We start from the raw sequence: 20,508 nt of genomic DNA on the forward strand, positions 1-20,508 counted from the left end.
CTTTGCAGCTTCTCTAGTCCCAGCCTCTGCTGGGGATGAGGGGTGGCCCCATCCTGTTACATTAATCCTACCTGTTCCTGAGCAAAGCCTGAAAACCCACAGAGTGAGTCTGGGTCTTTTCTGCTAGCATTTTGCATTGCTGCAATTTTGGTCGCATGGGCAAGAGAACTGTGTTGCAAATCTGGAGATCATTTAATAAGCAAATTGCCTCAAATATTCCCTCTTTTATGGGGAATAAAGTTTGGTTCCAACAGGGATCTATGTCTGCCATGAAATTCAACACAAACTCGTTCTGTTCATTAGGAAACATACACACGCACAAGTTTTTATTTGCCCAAAGAGTTACCATACCAAAATAGCAGGCATCCGGTTTTTGTTTGTTTGTAGTTTACAGTATTCAAAACAATAAGAAAAGGAGTACTTGTGGCACCTTAGAGACTAACAAATAATTTTTTGTTAACAAATAATATTTGTTAGTCTCTAAGGTGCCACACCTACTCCTTTTCTTTTCGCAAATACAGACTAACAGGGCTGCTACTCTGAAACCTATTCAAAACAATGTAATTAACCTGAAATGTACATAGATTGATTTTTTTTTTTTCCAATGGGGAGAAAAAGATTGGATCCCGTTCTTAGTAAGTGATCTGCCATCCGTGTGGAAGTGATTTGTACCATTATCCGTGAGTGAACGTCAACCTTAGAAACATCTTTCATTTTCCTTGCTGCTGCTGCTCGGTTTGAAATGCTTTTGAGATCAGAGAAGCTGAAGGAGTTTCAATGTGTTAAAGAGGAAAGCTGGGTCTGCAGAAGCTAAATATTGACAGCAGAGCCAGTCCTCCAGTTCAATGCTCCGCTCAGTGTCTACTGCCCTCTCTGCAAATTTCATCATCAGCAGAGCCCGTTTCATGTCGATCCAGTTCTGGAGAGCACCGTAGAGGGCTTCTTCGTGGTTAAGAGGCTGGTCTGTTAAATCTTTCCTGGGACCCCAGAGCAAACACTGCAGGATCCATTTTGCCTCTGTGATGCAGACGCGTTTGATGGGGTCTGCTTCCAGCAACAAGTGAGCAAGCTGCTGGAGCCCACGGGAGTAAATGGAAAGGTTGGGGAGTGGGGGGAGGTCATCTTGGCTGTACTCCTGTTCCCTGAGATGGGCCCTCACCTCAAAAGGGTTGGGCTGGTGGAGAAGTTCATAGATGAGGATGCCCGTTTGAAATTCATCGAACTTTTTGTACTGAGAGGCCGACACAATCTCCGGGGCCAGCCGGGCCTGGCTCTTTTTCAGTTTGGAGTCCCCGGCACCCGGCTTTTGCTTGGCCTTCAAAAAGTTGCTCACAATCAGCCTGGGCAAGTGCTTTTCATCTTTGGTTTTACTGCAGCCAGTCAGAGGCTTGCAGTGAACTAGTAGCAAGTTTTCCAGACAAAGATCTCTGTGTATGATCCCATGCTCCTTTAGATGCTCCAGGCCATGGCAGAGCTGGAGGAGCAGGAAGCACACCCGCCGTTCGTACACCTCCGGCTTGGTTTGATGGCAAGTTGCCGCATCCCTCATGAAGTCGGCTGTGGTTTGGTGCGGCACTTCGCGGGTGATGACGACCACGCAATCCCGTTCGCTGGCAGAGTGGGAGAGGCCGGGGCCCTCTGGAGGAGAAGTGCTTTTTGCTGCGTCAGAGGAGAGCAACATGCTGAAGGGCACAGAGGCTACGAAGTGCCCACAGTCCTGCTGGATGTTGAAGTGAACTGGCACCGAGGGGCTGTGGTACGAAGCAGACACTTTGGATTCTTGAGTTTTACAAATCTGTGAAGAGAAAACAAGAGATAACAGGGTGGGTTAGGATGGTCACTCACCCAGTCTCCAACTGCTTGGCAAAATGTGCTCCAACAGCCGTGCCTCCAGCTTAGCAGGAAACTGTTCCTTTAGGGCATAACATATGGACATTAGGACGGCCATACTGGGGCAGACCCATGGTCCATCCAGCCCAGCATCCCGTCTTCCGACAGTGGCCAATGCCAGATGTCCCAGAGGGGATGAACAGAACAGGGCAATCATCACATGATCCTTCCCCTGTGGCCAAGTCCCAGCATCTGGCAGTCAGAGGTTTACGGACACCCAGAGTGATTGCATCCTTGACCTTCTTGGCTAATAGCCATTGATGGACCTATCCGCCATGAACTCATCTAATTCTTTTTTGAACTCAGTTATACTTCTGGCCTTCACAACTTCCCTTGGCAATGAGTTCCACAGATTGATCGTCCATTATGTGAAGTAGTCCTTCCTTTTGTTTTAAACCTGCTGCCTATTAATTTAATCAGGAGGCCCCTGGTTCTTGTGTTATGTGAAGGGGTAAAGAACACTTCCCTATTCACTTTCTCCACACCAGTCATGATTTTCTAGACCTCTATCATGTCCCCCTTTAGTTATCTCTTTTCCAAGCTTTCTAATCTCTCCTCAGAGGGAAGCTGTTCCACCCACCTCATCATCTGTGTTCCCCTTCTCTGTACTTTTTCCAATTCTAACATATCTTTTTGGAGATGGTGCCCAGAACTACGCTCGGTACTCAAGGTGTGGGTGTAGTGGCATTCGGATATTTACTGTCTTATCATCCCCTCCTTTCCGAATGGTTCCTCACACGCTGTTCCCTTTTTTGACCGCTGCTGCACGAGGAGCAGATGTTTTGCCGAGAACTAGCCGTGATGACTCCAAGAGCTCTCTCTTGAGCGGTACCAGCTAATTTAGGGCTGAGGAGTCCAGGGCTGTATGTAGAAGAAGATGGGCAACAGCCTGTTGTCCCTGCTCAGAACGTGTTTTCAGCTCAGATGATTCACCCATCTTTCCCTGCCCCGCCTCACCTTTTGTGCTCACCATCCTTCTGGCCAGCAGCTGGATCCACCTCCAGTTGGCTCCCGCTGGCCAGAGGGGCAGAAACAGGAGATGGGAAAAGCACGCTGAGTTTCCATAGCTGATGGAACACAATGGCTTCACCGGGTAATCGTAAGGAAAGTCAGAGACAAAATACCCAGCTTAAAATGTGGGTCTATGAACAGTTTGTTCTATGGGCCACTAAACTGATCATAATACCAAGTGCTTTAGAGACAGCAGCTAATCCTCAGAACACTCCGGAGGTATGGAAATATGTAGCATTATCCCCATTTCACAGACAGGGAAACAAAGGCTAAAAAGTTGATGATACAGTGATGGCATGGGACCTGGGTACATACACGCTTCTCCTCGGACATGGTTAAAACCCCATTCTGTCTTGCAACAGAGGCACGATTTTAGCTATATTGAACCCAGGTCCTCAGACGTGACTGATTTTGTAGTGAAGACAGGATCAGAGTGACCTGCCTATAGACCACAGAGGACTTGAGGCCACTTTTTCAAAGGTACTTATGTCCTAAAGATATAGACAGGTGCCACTATCCGGCCGTTGGTGTGCAAACTGGGATTAACCTCAGGAGTTCCTGCCTTCCGGGGTTACAATCAGAATACATCTCTCTCCCATAAGCCCTAAAACTATTTTCACTGTTCCTTCTCCCACCACTTTGTTTCACGTCTGCCTTGCACGTACTAGTGAAGCACTGAATGGTGGCGAGAAAAGCCGGCGAAAGGCTCTGGTTTTGGCAGGATGGACAATCTAAGCAGCTAGCAGCACAAAGGCAGCTCAAGTCAATGGCCCAGCCTCACGACAATACTCGTGACAAAAAGACAAATGAGGACCACAAAGAGAAAACAAACGTCAATGGAGGACTAGGAATGACTGGCAAAGAGATGAACAAAAACACCGACACAAAACGAAAAGGGAGAGCATTATGTAGGTTCCTGGCCCACCACCCAAGTCAAAGTTCACATAAATCTATATTAAACTTTTTTTTTTTACATTTTAAACTTTCCCATTGTGACAGCATGAATAACTGCAGGAAAATAGGTTTATCGTAGCAACATCCATTAGCTCTGCAACAATTACAGGCCTCTCAGCGTTTCCATTGTAAGCCCTTTTATTTAGGGATTTATTTAGACTTCAGCCACGTGAATTTGCTCTGGGCTGGAACTTAGCACAGGAGGTTTCAAACCCTGGAGCAAATTTCTCTCTCTTGTAAAATGTGTGCAAACCTGGACACGACATCAGTTTGGGCATCTAAGTTAAAACGAGGGCAAAAATAACTACGTAAGACTTAGAGGGCAGAGATTCTTTTGTGCTCCTGACAAAATACTTTAAAACTAAGATTCTGCAGGGCATTAATTCTAGTGACAGAGTACTGTGGGAAAGAGCTATTTAAAATCGATTGTTTTATTTCTCTTTTTTAAGTAAAAAGGGTCTGTCGTGCCTGCACATTTATGCTGTTAAAGGATGGTTTCAAGGAAACTAGCCCATGGATATATTACAAATTAACACATGACCCTACAGAGCCTTAGCATCAAAGATCTATAAAAGGAAGGACAGGGCTTTCAGTTTTTATATTCAATCAGTTTGCTACTGTGGGTGTATGTATGCCTTTTGCTATTCCTTTGTTATGTATTCTGTACAGTCTAATAATTCTGTTATAAGCAGCATACAGAAAAACGATATGGGCATTTCTTTTTTTATTGCAAGCACCTGCTCATCTGCTCAGTAATTCTACTACAACTTTCCCTACATGGCACTGCAATCCCAGGAACATTTTGCACAGACCACCAAGATTAGGCTCCGATCCCGCTACCTTCACTCCCAGTAGAAGGGGTTATAGGTCTGCTCACTGGAGCATGAATTCCTGGAGTGAACAGAGGCAACGAAATCAAGTGTCAATTTGGAGAATGTGTTCGGGTTTCTCCTGTGTAAATCATGCCAGTTGTGTGTAGACAGATCACAGAACTGTGTGTTCGCCTGGTATGTTTTAAATACACGGTGGGCATGACAATGAAAGATCGAGATTAGATCCTGCCCCTGGATGAGCACTGTGTGCCTGAACAAAGGTATAAGCCAAGGCAGTGAGCATATTTTGGCTTGATTTCCCAGCAGTCAGTGTGAGCTCAGATGAGTGTGTGCACACAAGTGCTCGAACATGCGTGTGTGTGCTATAATCAGTGCCAAGAGCTCAGCGCAAAGTTTTGGCTCTGACTGCTCGGAAGACACTTGGCTCAGCTAAACCTTTCAAACTGTCTGGCTTGTCCACGTCTAATTTTAACTGCAGGTCTGTTGCCTCTTTCCTGTTTGAAACCCTGTGCAACACTACAATAGGCATGGAAAGGAACCAGGCAGCTGCTAAGCCTCCCAATTACCGTCTATCAGCCATATTCTAATAATGAAAATGAAAGGACTCTGGAAAATTGCTGATGCACACTTTGCACTAGTGCACAGCAAGGCTACCTCTGTCTGCTCTGGATCCGTACGGTCTGCCAGGATCACAGAATGAATGCACATTCGAGATGGGGACACAAGTACGGTCCTGCTATGTACAACAAAGAGTTGTTTCCTTCTTTTACAACAATTCCCCCCATGGTAAGCACACACTGGGACTAAGGATCAAGTCAGGTTGTACAAACAACGGAAAGGTCTAAATTCTTCTTAGTAAATCAGCCCAGGGTGAACCCACTCTGTGCTATGCAACGAAAAGGGCTATTCCAGTCCACTGTACAGACTTTTCTTTGGGGGCAGAAAAGGTACAAATGAACTTGCACTTATGCATGGTACAGTAAAACCTGCAAGTTTCCACTGTAAGCATTGATCTAGGGGTGTTATGACCAGCATTCAGTCTATAACTATATTCTGCCTACTTAAAATCCTCCGGTTAAATGGGACGACGAAAGGTTGATTTGTTTGGAATGTTAATTGCAAATGTATCTTTGCCCCTTTTCAACTAAAACATCCTTGGAGGTGTTTTCAGTCTGTGCAACTCTCTAGCGTAACACTCTTTTTTGGTCTGAGCATTATTTTCTCTTTAAAAAATAATGGTAGCAGAACAGTGTGTGGCTGGCGTTAAGGGCTCTATGGTTATGCTGTAACCCTGTCAGGTCAAATTTTAAGGCCGCTGGAGTGATTTTACACACATCGCGAGCTGGGGATTACTTTATATACTTCCTGAGAATCTGAGCCACAGCTCACTGAAGCCACTGGAAAGCCGCCCGTTGGCTGCTACAAGCTTTGGACCAGTCCTTATATTATGTTTCCTTAAAACTGTGCCTTGAACTCTGCAGGGCTGTGGGCTGGGAGTACCAAAGAAGCCTAAGGGAGTTAGACACCTTATGCTCCTTTGAAAATCCCAGCCTAGCAGACTAGTAGAAGGACTCTATTACACAGAGCTCAGCAAGCTTGCAGGCTTGCGACAGGCAGAGGCCCTCAGGATCTGGGCTCCCTTTCTGCAGGCCTTAGGGACTGTACAGAAGGGGACAAACATCACGACTATACAAGGAGAAAATTCAGCCCTCCTCCCCAACACTTGAGTGCTTTGGGATGTGTGTGGAAGAGGGGCTGCATCTGTCTCGGATTAAGAAAGCTGAACTTTCTAGTCTAAAATCTGTCTTTCAAACAGGCACACTAGGATACGTGAAAAGAGACCGGCCAGTTTTTATGTTAAGTGCGTAAACTTTTTATTTAGATGGTAAGTAAAGATCCCTCTGTCAATTCCTGTGGTTCATAAGGTCTTAATACACATGGTGCCGAGATAACCTGTAGACTCAAAGGTGTCTCGGACAGACGCTGTCAGCCAGAAAGGAAACAGCCTTTTTTGCGACTTTCAATCAGCTTGTGTATGTTGGAGGCAGACAGGCCTAGCACAGAGTGAAAAGCGATCCTCATCACTATGCAATAAAGAGAAAATATTGTGCTAATTGAAGACCAAACTACGGCTACTATTTCGTTGTAAGTCCCTACCAACGAACGTGTGACTGGCCTTTGTGACAACCACACGAAGAATGCTTTCGCCGATATGAATTTAGCAAGGGAAAGAATGTTGACGACTTATGAAGGGATTACTTAAACACGACACCCATTTCTGCAGTATCGCCTTGGTTAACTTTGATACAGACAAAGCCAACCATTCATAAAAGATGACACCATATTCGGATGGCAATTTACCAAGGTTTTACCATATATTCTAATGTCCAATCTTAGCTTACACCCAGAAATAGTCGCAGCATTCTAAACAGACCGCATGCTCTAGAGAGGAGAATTCAGGCACTCCTGTTTTCCAATCTAGCTCGGCTGCTGACTTCCTCTGTGGCTGTGGATTGCCTCAGTTTCCCCAACATATAAAACAGGTATATGATCACCTACCTCACAAGGGTGCTACGGTTGTAAAGACCTTGTAAGTGCTAAGTATTATTAGTGAACACTAATGGCACTCTCTGAGGAACACTCAGTTATGCAACAGCTGTCCAGAAACGAATACAGCAATGAACCCTCGTGGAATTGCATATTTGAAGGATTACTGTCTGGAAGTTAAAGCTATTGGCTTATACAGCTGTGCTTCACATGCTATCAAGGCCTGGAATAATTTCCCAGGAATGGACTTCAATGGACCAGCACCCCATTTAGTCCAGAGGGTATATTCCTGTTCGCTACCACGTAAGCACTCAGAGAGACAGCAAAAAAGCCAACGCAAATAAAGTAAACGTACCTTCACTGCATAGGTGCTGGAAGGGTCCTTCGAGCAGGTAGCACAGTAATAGATGGCATCCCCAGAAACACAGCAGGGCTTGTTGCATGCCAGCTTAAAGAGAGACCAGTTGTTCTCATTGAAATGCAGTTCATTTTTCTGATCACGCATAAAACAGTCTTCGCATTTTGCAACGAGGCGGCGCAAGGATTCTGCATAAAGCCCCCCTAATTTGGCATACACCCCCTCCTTGCTGTCAATGTTGAGGAGCAGATTACGGAGCTGAAGGCTGGAGACTGAGGAAACCTGGCTGGACGCACTGAGCGGAGAGGATGAAAATGGCTGCAGGTTTCTGTTCTGGACGCAGGCGCTACTGCTTTTGTTTGAAGTTGGACCCCAATGGCCGTTTCCTTTGCAGGCGTTTTCTAGAGATTCAGAGGAGGAGAATGAGTGGTGGGTGCTTCCCACATAGCAGAACGGGGATTCCCTTCGGACACAGACGTTGCTTTCGGAGTGACTGATGTTCAGTCTGGGGCTGGTGGGATTCGCTGTTCTACCCAGAGGGGCTTGGCCCCAGAAAAAGCCATCAGGTGATGAAACTGCTCGGCTTACGGTTTTCTTCTGTGGCAGAGGGGGTGGCTGTAGAGGTGAGCCCGGAGACCTGTCCTGATTGGAGCCTGCAGGGAAAGGAACAGAAGAAAAGATCAGCTTTTCAGTGCAAAAGGGCGAGCGGCTCTGGTCAAATGATTGTCCTAGAAGACACGACGACAATAACTGGCTTTATGAAGCAGTGCCCCCCGCTTGTCCCTTATTAGCCTGGATGCTCCTGCTGTAAAACAAAAGATGAGCTCTTCAAAGGCACAAGTCACAGTTAGGCACCCTTACAAAGCAATCAATGGGAGTTAGCGGTCTTAGTATATAATTTGCCATCCAAATGCCGAGTAATGAAACCAAAGCGACAGACGTTATGATACGCATCACACGTCCTCAATCCACGCCATTATAAGCCTCCTCCAGCTCCTACGAGTTGTCGTGTGTCCCTCATTTGGAACACAGCAGGTCGAAAGCTCGTCTGTGTTTGCTGCAGGAGATCTGCTGTACAGTAAGTAGCCAGAGAGGAGGCTCAGCACGTTAGCAGCTCCAAATAGGGAGGTTCCTAAGAGAACAGGAAAGGTGGCTGTACAGGGAGCTTTGTACCACAGCCAACAGCCATCGCCAGGAGGTGCAGGCTACCCTCATGGAGTGATAATCAGTTCAGCGCGGCACATGTGGACTCAGACTGTTCCCACGAATGGCAGTGGCAGGGCTAGCCTGCGCGAGGCCTGATGTGGCCAGCTCCTCACGGCACGTCACCAGGGTTACAAGCTTCGGCCTGAGCCCTCGCTCCGGTTGGTACCGGCAGTCCCGGGCTCCCACGCCCAGCACCACTCACTTCAACGGAGCTCTGAACAGACATGGGGGGGCTTTCCGCACACAGCAGGGCTGTGGTCTACATACGCACCCTGATGCATGCCTGGGGCAAGTAGGGGAGCAGAGGTGGGTCCACAGCTCTCACCTATCTTGCATGGTCCATGAGGCCAGCTCAGACCGTGGTGGGCAGCTCTGGGACTGATTATGCCTTCCTTGTAGGAGGGAATAACTGTATGGGCAGCTGGGAAACACGCACGGGCCACGTGGCTTACAGAGAGCCAAAAGGAAACACGTCATCCCCGTCTCCCCACAGCCTTCCCAAAGGCAATGTACTGCTGTAACCACCTGTTCCTCCCGCCAATCCGCAAGAGCATGCGGTCACCTCCCCCGGCACCAGGCAAGGAGCAATTCCCCATGGCGTTCTGTCCCCAGCCAGCATGCTCAGGGCTGGTCAGCCTAGAACAGAGCTGGCTCATGCCAGCATCAGGGGTTCACATGGCCTCTCAGCTGTGAACAAACACGAGGCAAAGTTTGGACAATTATTGTCAAAAGACCTTGATCGCGCACAGGGTATTGTAATGGAGAGTACAGAGATGTAGCAGAGATAATTTAGCCTGTGTTTCTCTATCTACTCTGTGATGCAGCGCCAAAGAGAGCAGACTTTTACAGCAGTATTTGTGTTTTACAGGGGGGATAGTGTATGGCACCCACCAGCAATATACTGTTCATATAGAAACATTTAATACACTGCAGTCCAGGAGCCACAGCTCAAAACTCCAGTTTTAAACGTGAAATCTCAATCGCTGGAGCAAAATGCCCTCTCAAGTACCTAGACTGGCTACTCCTCTTCACATCTAGCCTTCTAACTGAACGGAATAAAAACGTGCCAGTCTTTGTTGCAAGCCGGCGAGTTAAATCGTAATTACGTACCTTGTGGAGACCGTTTCTCAGGTTTCTTGAACGTCAGGTTAAAACAGCCCCAACAACACTTAAGCATCATTTGAAGGGGTCACTATATATTGTCATTAGAAACCCCAGAGAAAAGCACAGGGGCGCAAAGCACAGCAGCCTCCATTGATGTATTTTTTCCCTTATCTGCATGCCTTTTTCCCCCTCCTGAGAAATGGGAACCAAAGACTGCTGTCAGGAAGGGTTAATTTAATTGATTTGAAACAGTATTTTCTCTCTGTGTTTGCGTTACAGGCATCTGGTCCCCTCTGACGTCCCACAGAGATCCCCAGCTCATACCCCGTTGCCTCTGCATGGAGGAAACCTTCCATGTGCAGCTCTCCTTCCCTTTGCCTGCAAAGGGGGCTCGGCTGTCTATGCAGCGGCATTTCTTGCCCCTTAGTCAGGGGTCTAAGCTGGGGGAAGAGGGTGGAGACAGGAGGGGCTGGAGGAGGAGTGGGCTCGCTGGAAGCCATGCAAGCCCCGCCCTGCCCCCGGGAAGTTACTCAGAGGATAATACAGCCTGAAGCTTTATCATCTTTCCCATAGGGCTCTTTCCCCGCACCACAGGGAGGCCCTGGTAGCCTGGCACCACATGAGCTGCACTGCTACGGAACCTGGGGTGGGCAGGAGGCCTGGTGCAGAGACACAGAACCTCCAAGCCTGGCTTCCCACAGGACCCTAGGGCCTTTCTGTGGGAGGTGGACATAGCCCCTTTCAGTGGGACCATGCGGGGTGGAGGTAGGGAACAGTGTAGTGATTATCTCTGCCTGAGACCCCTCCCATGGACTTTGTTGTGGTGGGCATAGGTGCTCTCGGAACTCTCCCTGGGGCACTAATGGGACATCGACACTGCGGAAAAAAAAACCCCAAACCACACACCACACAACCTCACAGCAGTGAGACTCAAAGCCCGGGCTCCAGCCTGAGCAGGAACGTCTGCACTCCTGTGTTTATTCCCATAGCAGAAGCCCCACGGGCCCGAGTTAGCTGACCCACACTCTGAGACTCGCTGCCATGGTTTTTTTTTTTGCACTGTAGCTGTACCTTAAGGCATTTCTTAACCCGCTGTGGTTACAATGACTCGTGATGTTTTTAAAACCTCAGGAAGTCCTACAAGATAGCTGGCTTTGAAACGCAGATGTGAACAATATGATTACACCCAAATCCAATGCACGTTGCCAATTAATTAATTATTGCAAATCATGCATAATGGGATATCTACAGTGTAAGTGACTGAATCGGATTTAGTCAGGGTGTTTGGAAGGAAGAGGCTGATATTCGATGGTAGTTTGAAGAAACACTGTGGCACTTTTCCCTGTGCGAGCTGCCAAACAGTAGTAAAGCTGGTCTATGGGAAATAGCTAAACTGTGAAGTCACTTGTGAGGAGTTCAGAATGAAATACTGAAGGATACTTGTTCGGCAACAACTATTCAAACAAAGCCGGTTTAGTTTTTACGCCACAGTAACTCAGCAATTAAACAGGCTAGGCAAGGCAGAAGAAAGGAGAGCCTGACTCATGTTCCCCACAGCACTGCACTGTAGATTAAGCATTGTCAGAGTGGCGCGAAAGAGGTGACACACCGAACTCCACAGCTTGCCCCACACAGGACAAGCCTGGAGGGGAGGCACAGGATTCAGCTGACTCCACCCTGCTGCAAAGTCCTCCACTGACTCACTCCGCAAAGTCTCAAACCTATTTGCTTTACGAATGGAGTTCTGTCCGCATGCCTCAGCTGAGCCATGGGCGCGCACCAGATTGTGGCTCTTGGCACACGGCTCGTTTCAGTCAGCTGTACTTTATGAAAGTTGTCCTATCTCGTTAAAACTGGCCAGGAGTAAGGCTGGTCGTTTGTCATGGGGGAAAAAGGGAAAAGTGTTTGATCACAGCCAAAAAATGTAAGAGTAATAATTATCGTTTAGACAAGATGAAAAATTATGGCACAGGATATCTGAATATTAAAGTGTCATGGGAAATTAGGAGAATAAATATCTGTACTGACAATATAAATATTTTGAAATAATTTAATACTAAGTTAAAAACTTCCTAAACTGCATAGCCCTCTACCATGTGTGTACACAGAGCCAGATCTGTGAAACCTCATGGCAGAGTTTTGCTCATTGCGAGCAAGGCAGCAGTAAAACCTGTTTCCTCTTTGAACTTGGTTCCTGGGTTCCAGTGCTGACATTAACAGATCATTTGCAGATTATCAAAGTGAAACACTGGCCACATATTCATGAAGGCCTTTTTCTAGAAACAGAAATTCATACAACTGGATGACACAGGAGACTGGTAATGAGAGAGAGCACCTTTTACCTGTAAGTTGCTGATTCAACTGCAGCTAGCAACAGTGCTGTTATCTTTGAGAGCCTTTCCGTGTCCTGTTTGAAGTAAATTTAGCAGTCCCGGTTGTCTACTTCGCAGGTGCATCCCCCACCATAAGTACTCACTGGTAATCCCATTGGCCAATTTAGCCAAGAAGCCGAAGGTTGAACGGCCACAGAGCGTGAACCATCATTGCAACCCTAGAGATCGTGCAGCTAGATCCCAGTGAAGGCACATTGATGGGGCAATGTGAACATTCATTCACCAGGACTGTAAATCCAGCAGCTTTCTGGATTCTCCGGATGGAGTACAAATAGGCCACCACTTTTCTGGAGGAAAATCCATTTCTGTATTGTCAAAAAGAAAAGGAGTACTTGTGGCACCTTAGAGACTAACAAATTTATTTGTAACACGGCTGCTACTCTGATTTCTGTACTGATGATTTTAAAATGGCTAACCAACATGAGGCATGTTGACTTACATGCTCATGTGTGTATGGGAAAGCAAACTTCAGAAAGAGAAGGCTTCCCATTCACTTCCTTTGTGAAATGCAGGAAAAGGTTTCCCTACCAGGGAGCGTTTGTGTCACCAGCTACCCAGATCACTTCTTTAGGGCAGGAATCACCACCCTGCTGGCATCCTCCTTTCACTGGTGGTCTGGGCGTTGTGAATCAGGCTGATGAGCTATTGGCGGAGATCTAGGAAGGTAAGCACAGGGCCTACCTGCATTATGCACACTTGGCTATCCTATTGCTGCAGAATTCACTGCAGAGCCCACTCCTTCTAATACATTTGTGCTCCAGAGTTCAAGCGTGCATTAAAAAAAACAGAAGAGAGGGTCTGATTCATTGCTCTGCCTGGCCACCGGGGAATACCCCCAGCTGGTGTATGCTGCAAGAATGACTACACAGCCTTTCTTGCAGCCCGCAGCATGCAGGCATGGCCAGTGCAGGAGGCATTATTCTGGGGAAGTTCTCTGGCCTGTGTTATACAGGATGTCAGACTAGATGATCACAACAGGCCTTTCTGGCCCTGGAATCTATGCTGCCCTCCAGCTAATCTTGGCTGCTAGATGGTCTCATGGGTGCTGTTGCAGCTGAATGTAGTTTAGATTACTATAATCACTTATTAGTTATGTGGCAGTATTGCCTAGAAGCCTTGACCAGTGCAAGGTTCTGGACAAACAAGTAATGAAAAGATAGTCCCTGCCCTGGAGAGCTTACAATATAAGTAAGGTAGATCAGGCCTGAGGCTGTACTAAACTGAGCCAGGGGCTGGCTGGGAACGCAACTAGCCCAATAATCCGGGGAGCCAGAACCTGCTTAAAGCCACCTTTGCCTCACCCTGTTGGGTCCTGTGTTGGACAAAGCTCGGCCGCACCCAGAAATCTGGCCCTAGGTTTCTTGCCCTTCTGATTGCAAAGAAATCCTTCAAATAGAGTAAACCAGTGCAGTTAGGTCTGCCTGAGTCTGCATACAGCCGAAAATCAGAGTTCTGAGAGACGTGACCTGCCCCATTCACCATAAAGGGAGCTGTCAACTTTGAAAGCTAATGATGCACATTTCAATGTCCACATGGTTTTCTATTTCACTGTAAAGTATTTTAACATCCAAACAACATGCTGAGTCCACAACCGTAGACTGCCTTAGACCTCTCCCACATGCTGTAAGGGTCCATCTGGGCACGGCCTAACCACCACCATCTCCAGCTTTCCCGTGACTACTTCCCTAATAGTCTCTAGTGCAAAATTCAACCACACACTGAAAATTCAACGTGCACAGGCAGGGTAAAATAAATCAAATTTACTATCCAGTGCCTGGCACAGAGTATACTGCACTGACTGGACTGTCCACTTCAAAATGTTCTTTAATCAGTGCCTCATTCTTTTAATTTATCTGAAGCTAGGGCAGAGCCTCCAACAGATTGCACCAGACCACTGCAGAATGCATGGATCTTGCCACTGAATTTTTGGTGAAGCGTGCCTGGAAATCAACTGGATCTTGATTATTCCTGCTCTGGCCAATGAGTTCTGCTCCTCATTTACATTAGCCAAAAAAAAAAAAAAAAAATCTCAAACATTTATTTTAAATTTCTTAAGAAAATTAAAATTCCTTGTGTCACTGGAGAGAACAAGGAAACCACTTTCCCCTTCTGTTCACATCTGACAGCTATAGGTTGAGAGAGCACAAGTCTGACATGTAATATGATTTTTCTCTTTTATAATTTCCTGGCACACTCTCCCTCTTAAATTCTGAGCTAGGACTGGAAAAATGTCATTTCCAGACAACTAGGTCTGAATTTTATCGCTATAAATTGTTGCTTCTGGAGAGGCAGAACTTCCATTATATGAAGATGGCGATTTGCAAAGGAAATAGTTGCTGGACTGTGTAATGTGTCAGTACATGTCTAAGTTAAATATACTTAGGGGAAAAATGACTTGGTAGAATATCTGCTTTTCAAAGAAAATCCAAACTAATGAAAGAGGGCACTTCCCCCCTCCTTCAAGAAATACTTGTGCGCGCCATGTTGTGCTAACCCCTTTCCCTCTCGGTACATTTGGTGTCCTTTAGTAGAGCTACAGGAGGTACTCTGTCACCCCTGCAACCCACTGAAGAAATCACATGTCAAAGACGAACGACCCTCTGTATCTTTGATCCTGCAGCATGTCCAGCACGTCTATAGATTGTCCTGGGAGGAGGTGTGGGATTGGCTGGTCTTGAGTCTAAGAAAAACAGCAGGAAGAACGATTTTGGCATTGGCCAAATAGATTACAGAAAGTCTGCTGCTCTGACTCAGCCCAAGTTGTCCAGAGAGAATCAGTAAGAGTTAGGAGAATTGGACAGCTCAGAAGCTGGTAACAGGACACATCCTCTTTCACCTGAGATCACCAGCTTCAAACCCAGCACTAGTCTTTTGTGACAGAGTGTAATGGCTGCCTGGTGGTCCGGGACTGTGAAGACAGCAGGTGGCCTTCCTCTCCGACCATCACAAGAAGCTCGGTCATCCTTGCCAGCAGGCTCAGCAGAGGGGGCACAGGCCAGAGCCTGCTTTCACTGACATCAACTGAAGCATTGCCGCTGACTACAGTAGGAGCAGCACTGAGTCCCACATAGGTATGGAAGCTCAACTCCTCTCTAGAGCTGTTTCCTCCAGGTCAGGGCTGAGCTATACAGTCTGAGACCAGTGCAGGGGAAGCTTGTGTTGCCGATGGTGTACTTGTTCTATGGTCCATATACTGCACAAACAAGGGATCTCAGCTTTTGGGCTGTGGGTAGCCCCTTCCATGAGCCCTACACACACACACACACACACACACACACACACACAAAACGGAGCAAGGTTTAATTACCTCCATCACTGGCAGTCCTTGTGTCAGAGTTGAGGCTTTCTGTGGAGCCAGCCACGAAGCTGACGTGGATCCCTTGGAAAGGTGGGCCGAGGCTCTCTGCAGAGCCATTGCTAACCTTCTCCAGCTCAGAGCTACTCTTGTTCATTTTCAAAGCGTGCCTAGAAAGTTAAACAACAAACGGAATCATTGCTTGTCTGGGGAAGACGCATCGCTGCACCGTTCGCAGACAAACATCAGCCCTGCAGTAGAACCAGGAAGTAAAACCAGGGAGGCAGGGTTGTCCTGTTCATTACTGTAGAAGACATACTTGGGCACCTACACACGCACACTCCACATGTATTAGCTACCCAATACAGAACAGACACGCTTCTCCTGCGGTGGGGATCTCTCTTAGGGGAGGGTCTCTCCAGCACGACCACACTGCCGGGGAGGAGGTCAGAGCTGGCCTGCAGGCACAAGGCCCAGGTGTGGAAGGTCCTGGATCCAGGGGGTACACCTGGCTAACATGGGCCCTCGTGCATATTGGAAAAAAACCTCATTTTGTTATTGCCCTTGTGTGACGAAATGCAACCCCTGTATTCACACCCTACACGCTATTGTAATAATCTTTGTGCAAAATAGGTCTTGTGAGGGATCACTTGAAAACTAATAATTCACTGGTCAATAATATGATGAAATGTATGTGGCAACATTATATGTAAAGTTATGAATTCCCCTGAATGGTTATTGGTAGCCCATGTTCAAATCCATGCAGCCCTGATTAGGCAGAACTGGTCAAGCAGGTCTTAAACAAAGGAATGTGTGTTTACCTCCATTTACATATATGTAATAAACAAGGTCCTTGAGCCAGCAAGGGGGAGACAAGGCAAATCTACATTTTAGCAAACAACAGCATGAAACCTCTTTCACCATCAAACTCCTTGACTCCAACCTCACAGCGGGAATGAACTTTATCTAGGGGTAACCCGCAGGAAAAAGCATCTCAAAGGGTGATTGGACTATAAAAGTGAGGGGCAAAACCACCCCCAGTTCTCTCTCCCTATCCATCTCTCTCCTTTTCACCTAAGAAAAGGAAAGAAACAGCTGTTAGACTTTGGGAGGGGATTGTGACCTCAAACTTGGTCAGCAATGTTACTGGGAATTTGCAAGAATTTCACTTTGAACCAAGTCTAGTTTAAGATTAGAAAGCTGCTTCTCTTGATTTCTCTTGTAACCATTTCTGATTGCAATGCCTTATACTTGTACTCACTTAAAACCTGTCTCCTTTTAGTTAAGTAAACTTGTTTTATTCTTTAATTAAAACCAACCTAGTGTCAGGAATTATTTGGGTAATTCCATTTAAGGTAGCAGGCTGTCCTATATTGATCCCCACAGAGGGGCAAGGGACCCAATATATCTGGATTGTCCAGGAGAGGGCTGGACAGTGCAGAACACATGTTTTGGGCAGAAAACCCAGGACTGGAAATGTGTCGGGGTCTCCCTGTAAGTAGTCACCAAAGGCTGCTGGAAGCCAGAGTGTGGTTGGTGTTTGTTAACAAGCTGCTGGGGTCAGGGTGTGACCTGCAGGCTGTCTGTGAATGACCCAGGTGGGAGTTACAGCAGCAAAGCATTGTGGGGCACCCCAAGTTGTAGGACAGGGCCGACAACACCTCACTGGTCTGCACCCTGGAATGTCATAGAAGCGCTGTTTACAGTATACCAACGTTATAGTTTAGATGAATAACTTGTAGCTTTGCACGGCAAAATGGAAAGATTTACAGGCTCACAGCCCACGGGTAGCGGTACACACATCAAGGCATAGTGGACTTTGTAAATAAAAAAAAAAAAAAAAAAGAGTTATATCAAAACCCACTCACTGTCAATAAAATCTCCACCCCAGTCCTGGAAGCTGGTGTCAAAATCCTTTCAGTGCCGACACTCTGACATGGCAAACCTTTCATTGTCAACACAGCGCTACAGGGAAAGCTTCCAGCTTCCCAGCTCTGGCACAAGAACCTCCCTGTGCCAGCAGGTCAGTGCAGGGAGTGAACATGGCATGAACCAACGCCTACACACGCTGTGCTCCAGCACTCAGAAACCAACGCACTGAACAACAAACAGCTCCCTCGCTCTAGTCTGCTGCCCCTTTCACCTGCTAAAACCGAGTCTGGGCTCCTCGACCACATTGCATCACGGCTGACTAAGCCCTGGCAGTGTCTCTAGGGTCAGTGTCAGTCCACACTCAGAGTTCAAGTATTGTATGGACAGAGCAGATGGCAGGAGTCTGGATCTTAAACCTGGCAGATCTCAAAGTACTTTACAAAGGAGGCGAGTATCACTAACCCCATTCTACAAATGGGGAAACTGAGGCACTGAGCTAAAACACTATCTGTTACTGATTCCATATCTCCCTAACTGGAGCTGGCTCTTGGGTCTGGCACTGAAAGCAGCCTTTGTACTGATACTACTTAGCAGGAAGCAGAGTCTTCTCACCTATTTTGAGACAAAGGAAATAATGCACAGAAAATAAAAGCATGAAAAAGATGAAGACTTAAAAAAAGTATTTTCAAGTAAGTTCCATTATTTTCTAGGCACATTTTTATCTAGAAACATAGAAGCGTTGTTTACAGTATACCAACGTTATAGTTTAGATGAATAATTTGAAGTAAGGCACAAACTATTACCTATTAACTTTCGTTTAAGACAAGCAACACCCATGCCTTTTCTACATTTTTTCCCCTGGCAAATAATAGAACAGACCTGAAAGTTGCTCATTTTACAATGGTGCAAATGCATCCGGCTCTCTTACCGTTCATAATTTCTGACTGTATCCTGACAGACTGGTGAAGGTTAGATTATTTGTAAGTAATTGTCAAATGAAATTAAAATGTAATTGTTTGATAAAATAGAATATTTCTTAAAATCAAAATAGGATAACAAGTCATTTACAAAAGGAGAATTGATTTCCATGGTGCCTGCTGCCTGATGAGTTAAAAACCCCTAAATAGTCTTTACCTTTCCTACTGGGAAAGCTGAATAGCTATTAAGAAACCCACAACAAAAAACAAACAGATGTTTTCCTACCATCCTGAAACAGACCAGTCACACAGAATTTCTCTTCTGCATTGCACCAATGAGGCACTCGGAGGGAATGCAGGGACTGTTTTCTATATGATTACTTTTTCTTTAGAAAAACTGAGCACAACAAATGCTGTAAGCTGTCTAATTTTTTCATGCTTTTTAGAGAAGGAGAGGGAGAGAGGGAATGCTTAATACAGTCTTCTTCTAGCTATGCTGACAGGAAAATTGAAGAAAAGCACAGGAAGAAACCGTTGTCAGACTTCTCGTTTTGTAGGAGCATGCCTGATCTAAAAATATTAAGGGGAAGTTAAGGGCTGAGTTCACCCTGGGCATAATTCCTCTAAAGACAATGGCCATATGTCCAAGATGAATGGGGCACATACAGTTTGTCAATGCAGCAGGCTGCTTCTAGACAATTAATGAAACTTCAGGGGTACCTTATAATTCACAATTAAAAATTACACTTACAAATTTAAGTTAATTTACAATAAAACACGTAAAAATATCCACACACACAATATGTGTATTTTTACATTCATTGTAAAATACCCCCTCCCCATAACTACTAAAACTTAGCTGGGCGTTTCTGTCAACAACATGATACTCAGACACTCATGCACACAGGCATGCACACCCGTGAATCAAGACGTTATTTTAATCAATAAAAGCACCAGAAGTCTAAGTGATATTTTGGAAAAGATCCAAAGGAAAAAATGTTTAAAGTGTAAGATTAGACTTAATTTCTTAATTTGTATAGAAGATAAATAAATGTCTTATTGTAACACAATCATGCTTTTAAAAATAAATTTGAAAACAAAGCTATTTAAAATCCTTCCTTTGATTTTTTTTTTTTTCAGTCAACAAAACCAAAATATGCATAGGTGTCTTACCATCCTGGTACAGAATCTGAGATTATGAGATCAAACTTTGCTCAGCAGGGTCCAATGTCCTTGCAGACAGCCACACCTATTCCTTCAACACACTACAGTGACACAACAGAGTGTTCTGAGCCACCATTTTGGAACGGAGTGATCCTGTTGCAAAGGCAGTTGCATTCGCACAACCCAGCATTGCGGTGAAGTCAGATGTACAGAGAGCTTTCTATTTCCTCCCAGTACCTCAGTGACTTATGTAAAATGCACTTCCTGAATAGGCAGAAAACTGAAATAGAAATTGCTGCTTCCCACATGGCATGCAGCTCAGTCTCAGATGTGACTGCTAGGGCAGTGAATAATCTCCAATATGATCTAGATGTCTCTGCTCCACATCCCCCTCTTCCGTAACCAGGGTCCGAAGAACAGCTCACCAGGCCAATAGGGTCAGAGCCAAATAATGAAGGATTATACAGACTATTTGCAGAAAAACATAGGGCCAAATCCCTTCACTCAGATACAATTTCCATTGAAGTTAATGAAGCTTTGCCTAATTGAACTGGTCTGAACGCTCCCTGCTCTTTTAGGATATGTTCATGACACACACACACACACAACCACAAGGGTGCCTGTTGCTGTTCCCTGGATGCTATTCCCACCGAAGGAAAAAGAAGCCGACAATGGTTAGTCCCCACAGAAGGAACAGTTACGACCATCTAGTGAGTCTCACCATAGCACAGCCCACAGAAGGTCACTCAGGGCTAGATCGGATTTACAAAAAGTGATTTAGGCGCGTAACTGAGACGTTCAGCACCTAAATCCAAAACTCAGGTCTTCAAACCCCCAGTTCAGCTGCTCCCTAATCCTGCAGGTGCCTAAGCTTCTGCCAATAAAATCCCTGCAGTACCAAAAATCTGCCACAGGGCACGTGCACAACTGTCTTGGTCCTGATACCCATGCACCTCTCTCACCC

The 20,508-nt window shown here is 46.0% G+C and overlaps 1 protein-coding gene across 6 annotated transcripts in view; it reads right to left on the reverse strand.

Moving 5' to 3' along the window:
- Positions 1–299: 299 nt before the first annotated feature.
- The window catches only part of PRAG1 (PEAK1 related, kinase-activating pseudokinase 1), a 79,503-nt gene continuing 59,294 nt past the window's right edge, over positions 300–20,508 (reverse strand). For all 6 annotated transcript variants that reach the window (XM_043545275.1, XM_007062842.4, XM_043545274.1 and 3 more), the window contains 3 exons: positions 15,604–15,761; positions 7,591–8,246; positions 300–1,795 (listed from right to left, as the gene is read on the reverse strand). In XM_043545275.1, coding sequence (XP_043401210.1) covers positions 755–1,795; positions 7,591–8,246; positions 15,604–15,761 — 1,855 coding nt within the window. In that variant the 3' untranslated portion in view covers positions 300–754. The remainder of the gene's footprint in view (positions 1,796–7,590; positions 8,247–15,603; positions 15,762–20,508) is intronic.

The sequence above is a fragment of the Chelonia mydas genome, chromosome 4 (assembly GCF_015237465.2).
Source record: "Chelonia mydas isolate rCheMyd1 chromosome 4, rCheMyd1.pri.v2, whole genome shotgun sequence".
Classification (NCBI taxonomy): domain Eukaryota; kingdom Metazoa; phylum Chordata; order Testudines; family Cheloniidae; genus Chelonia; species Chelonia mydas.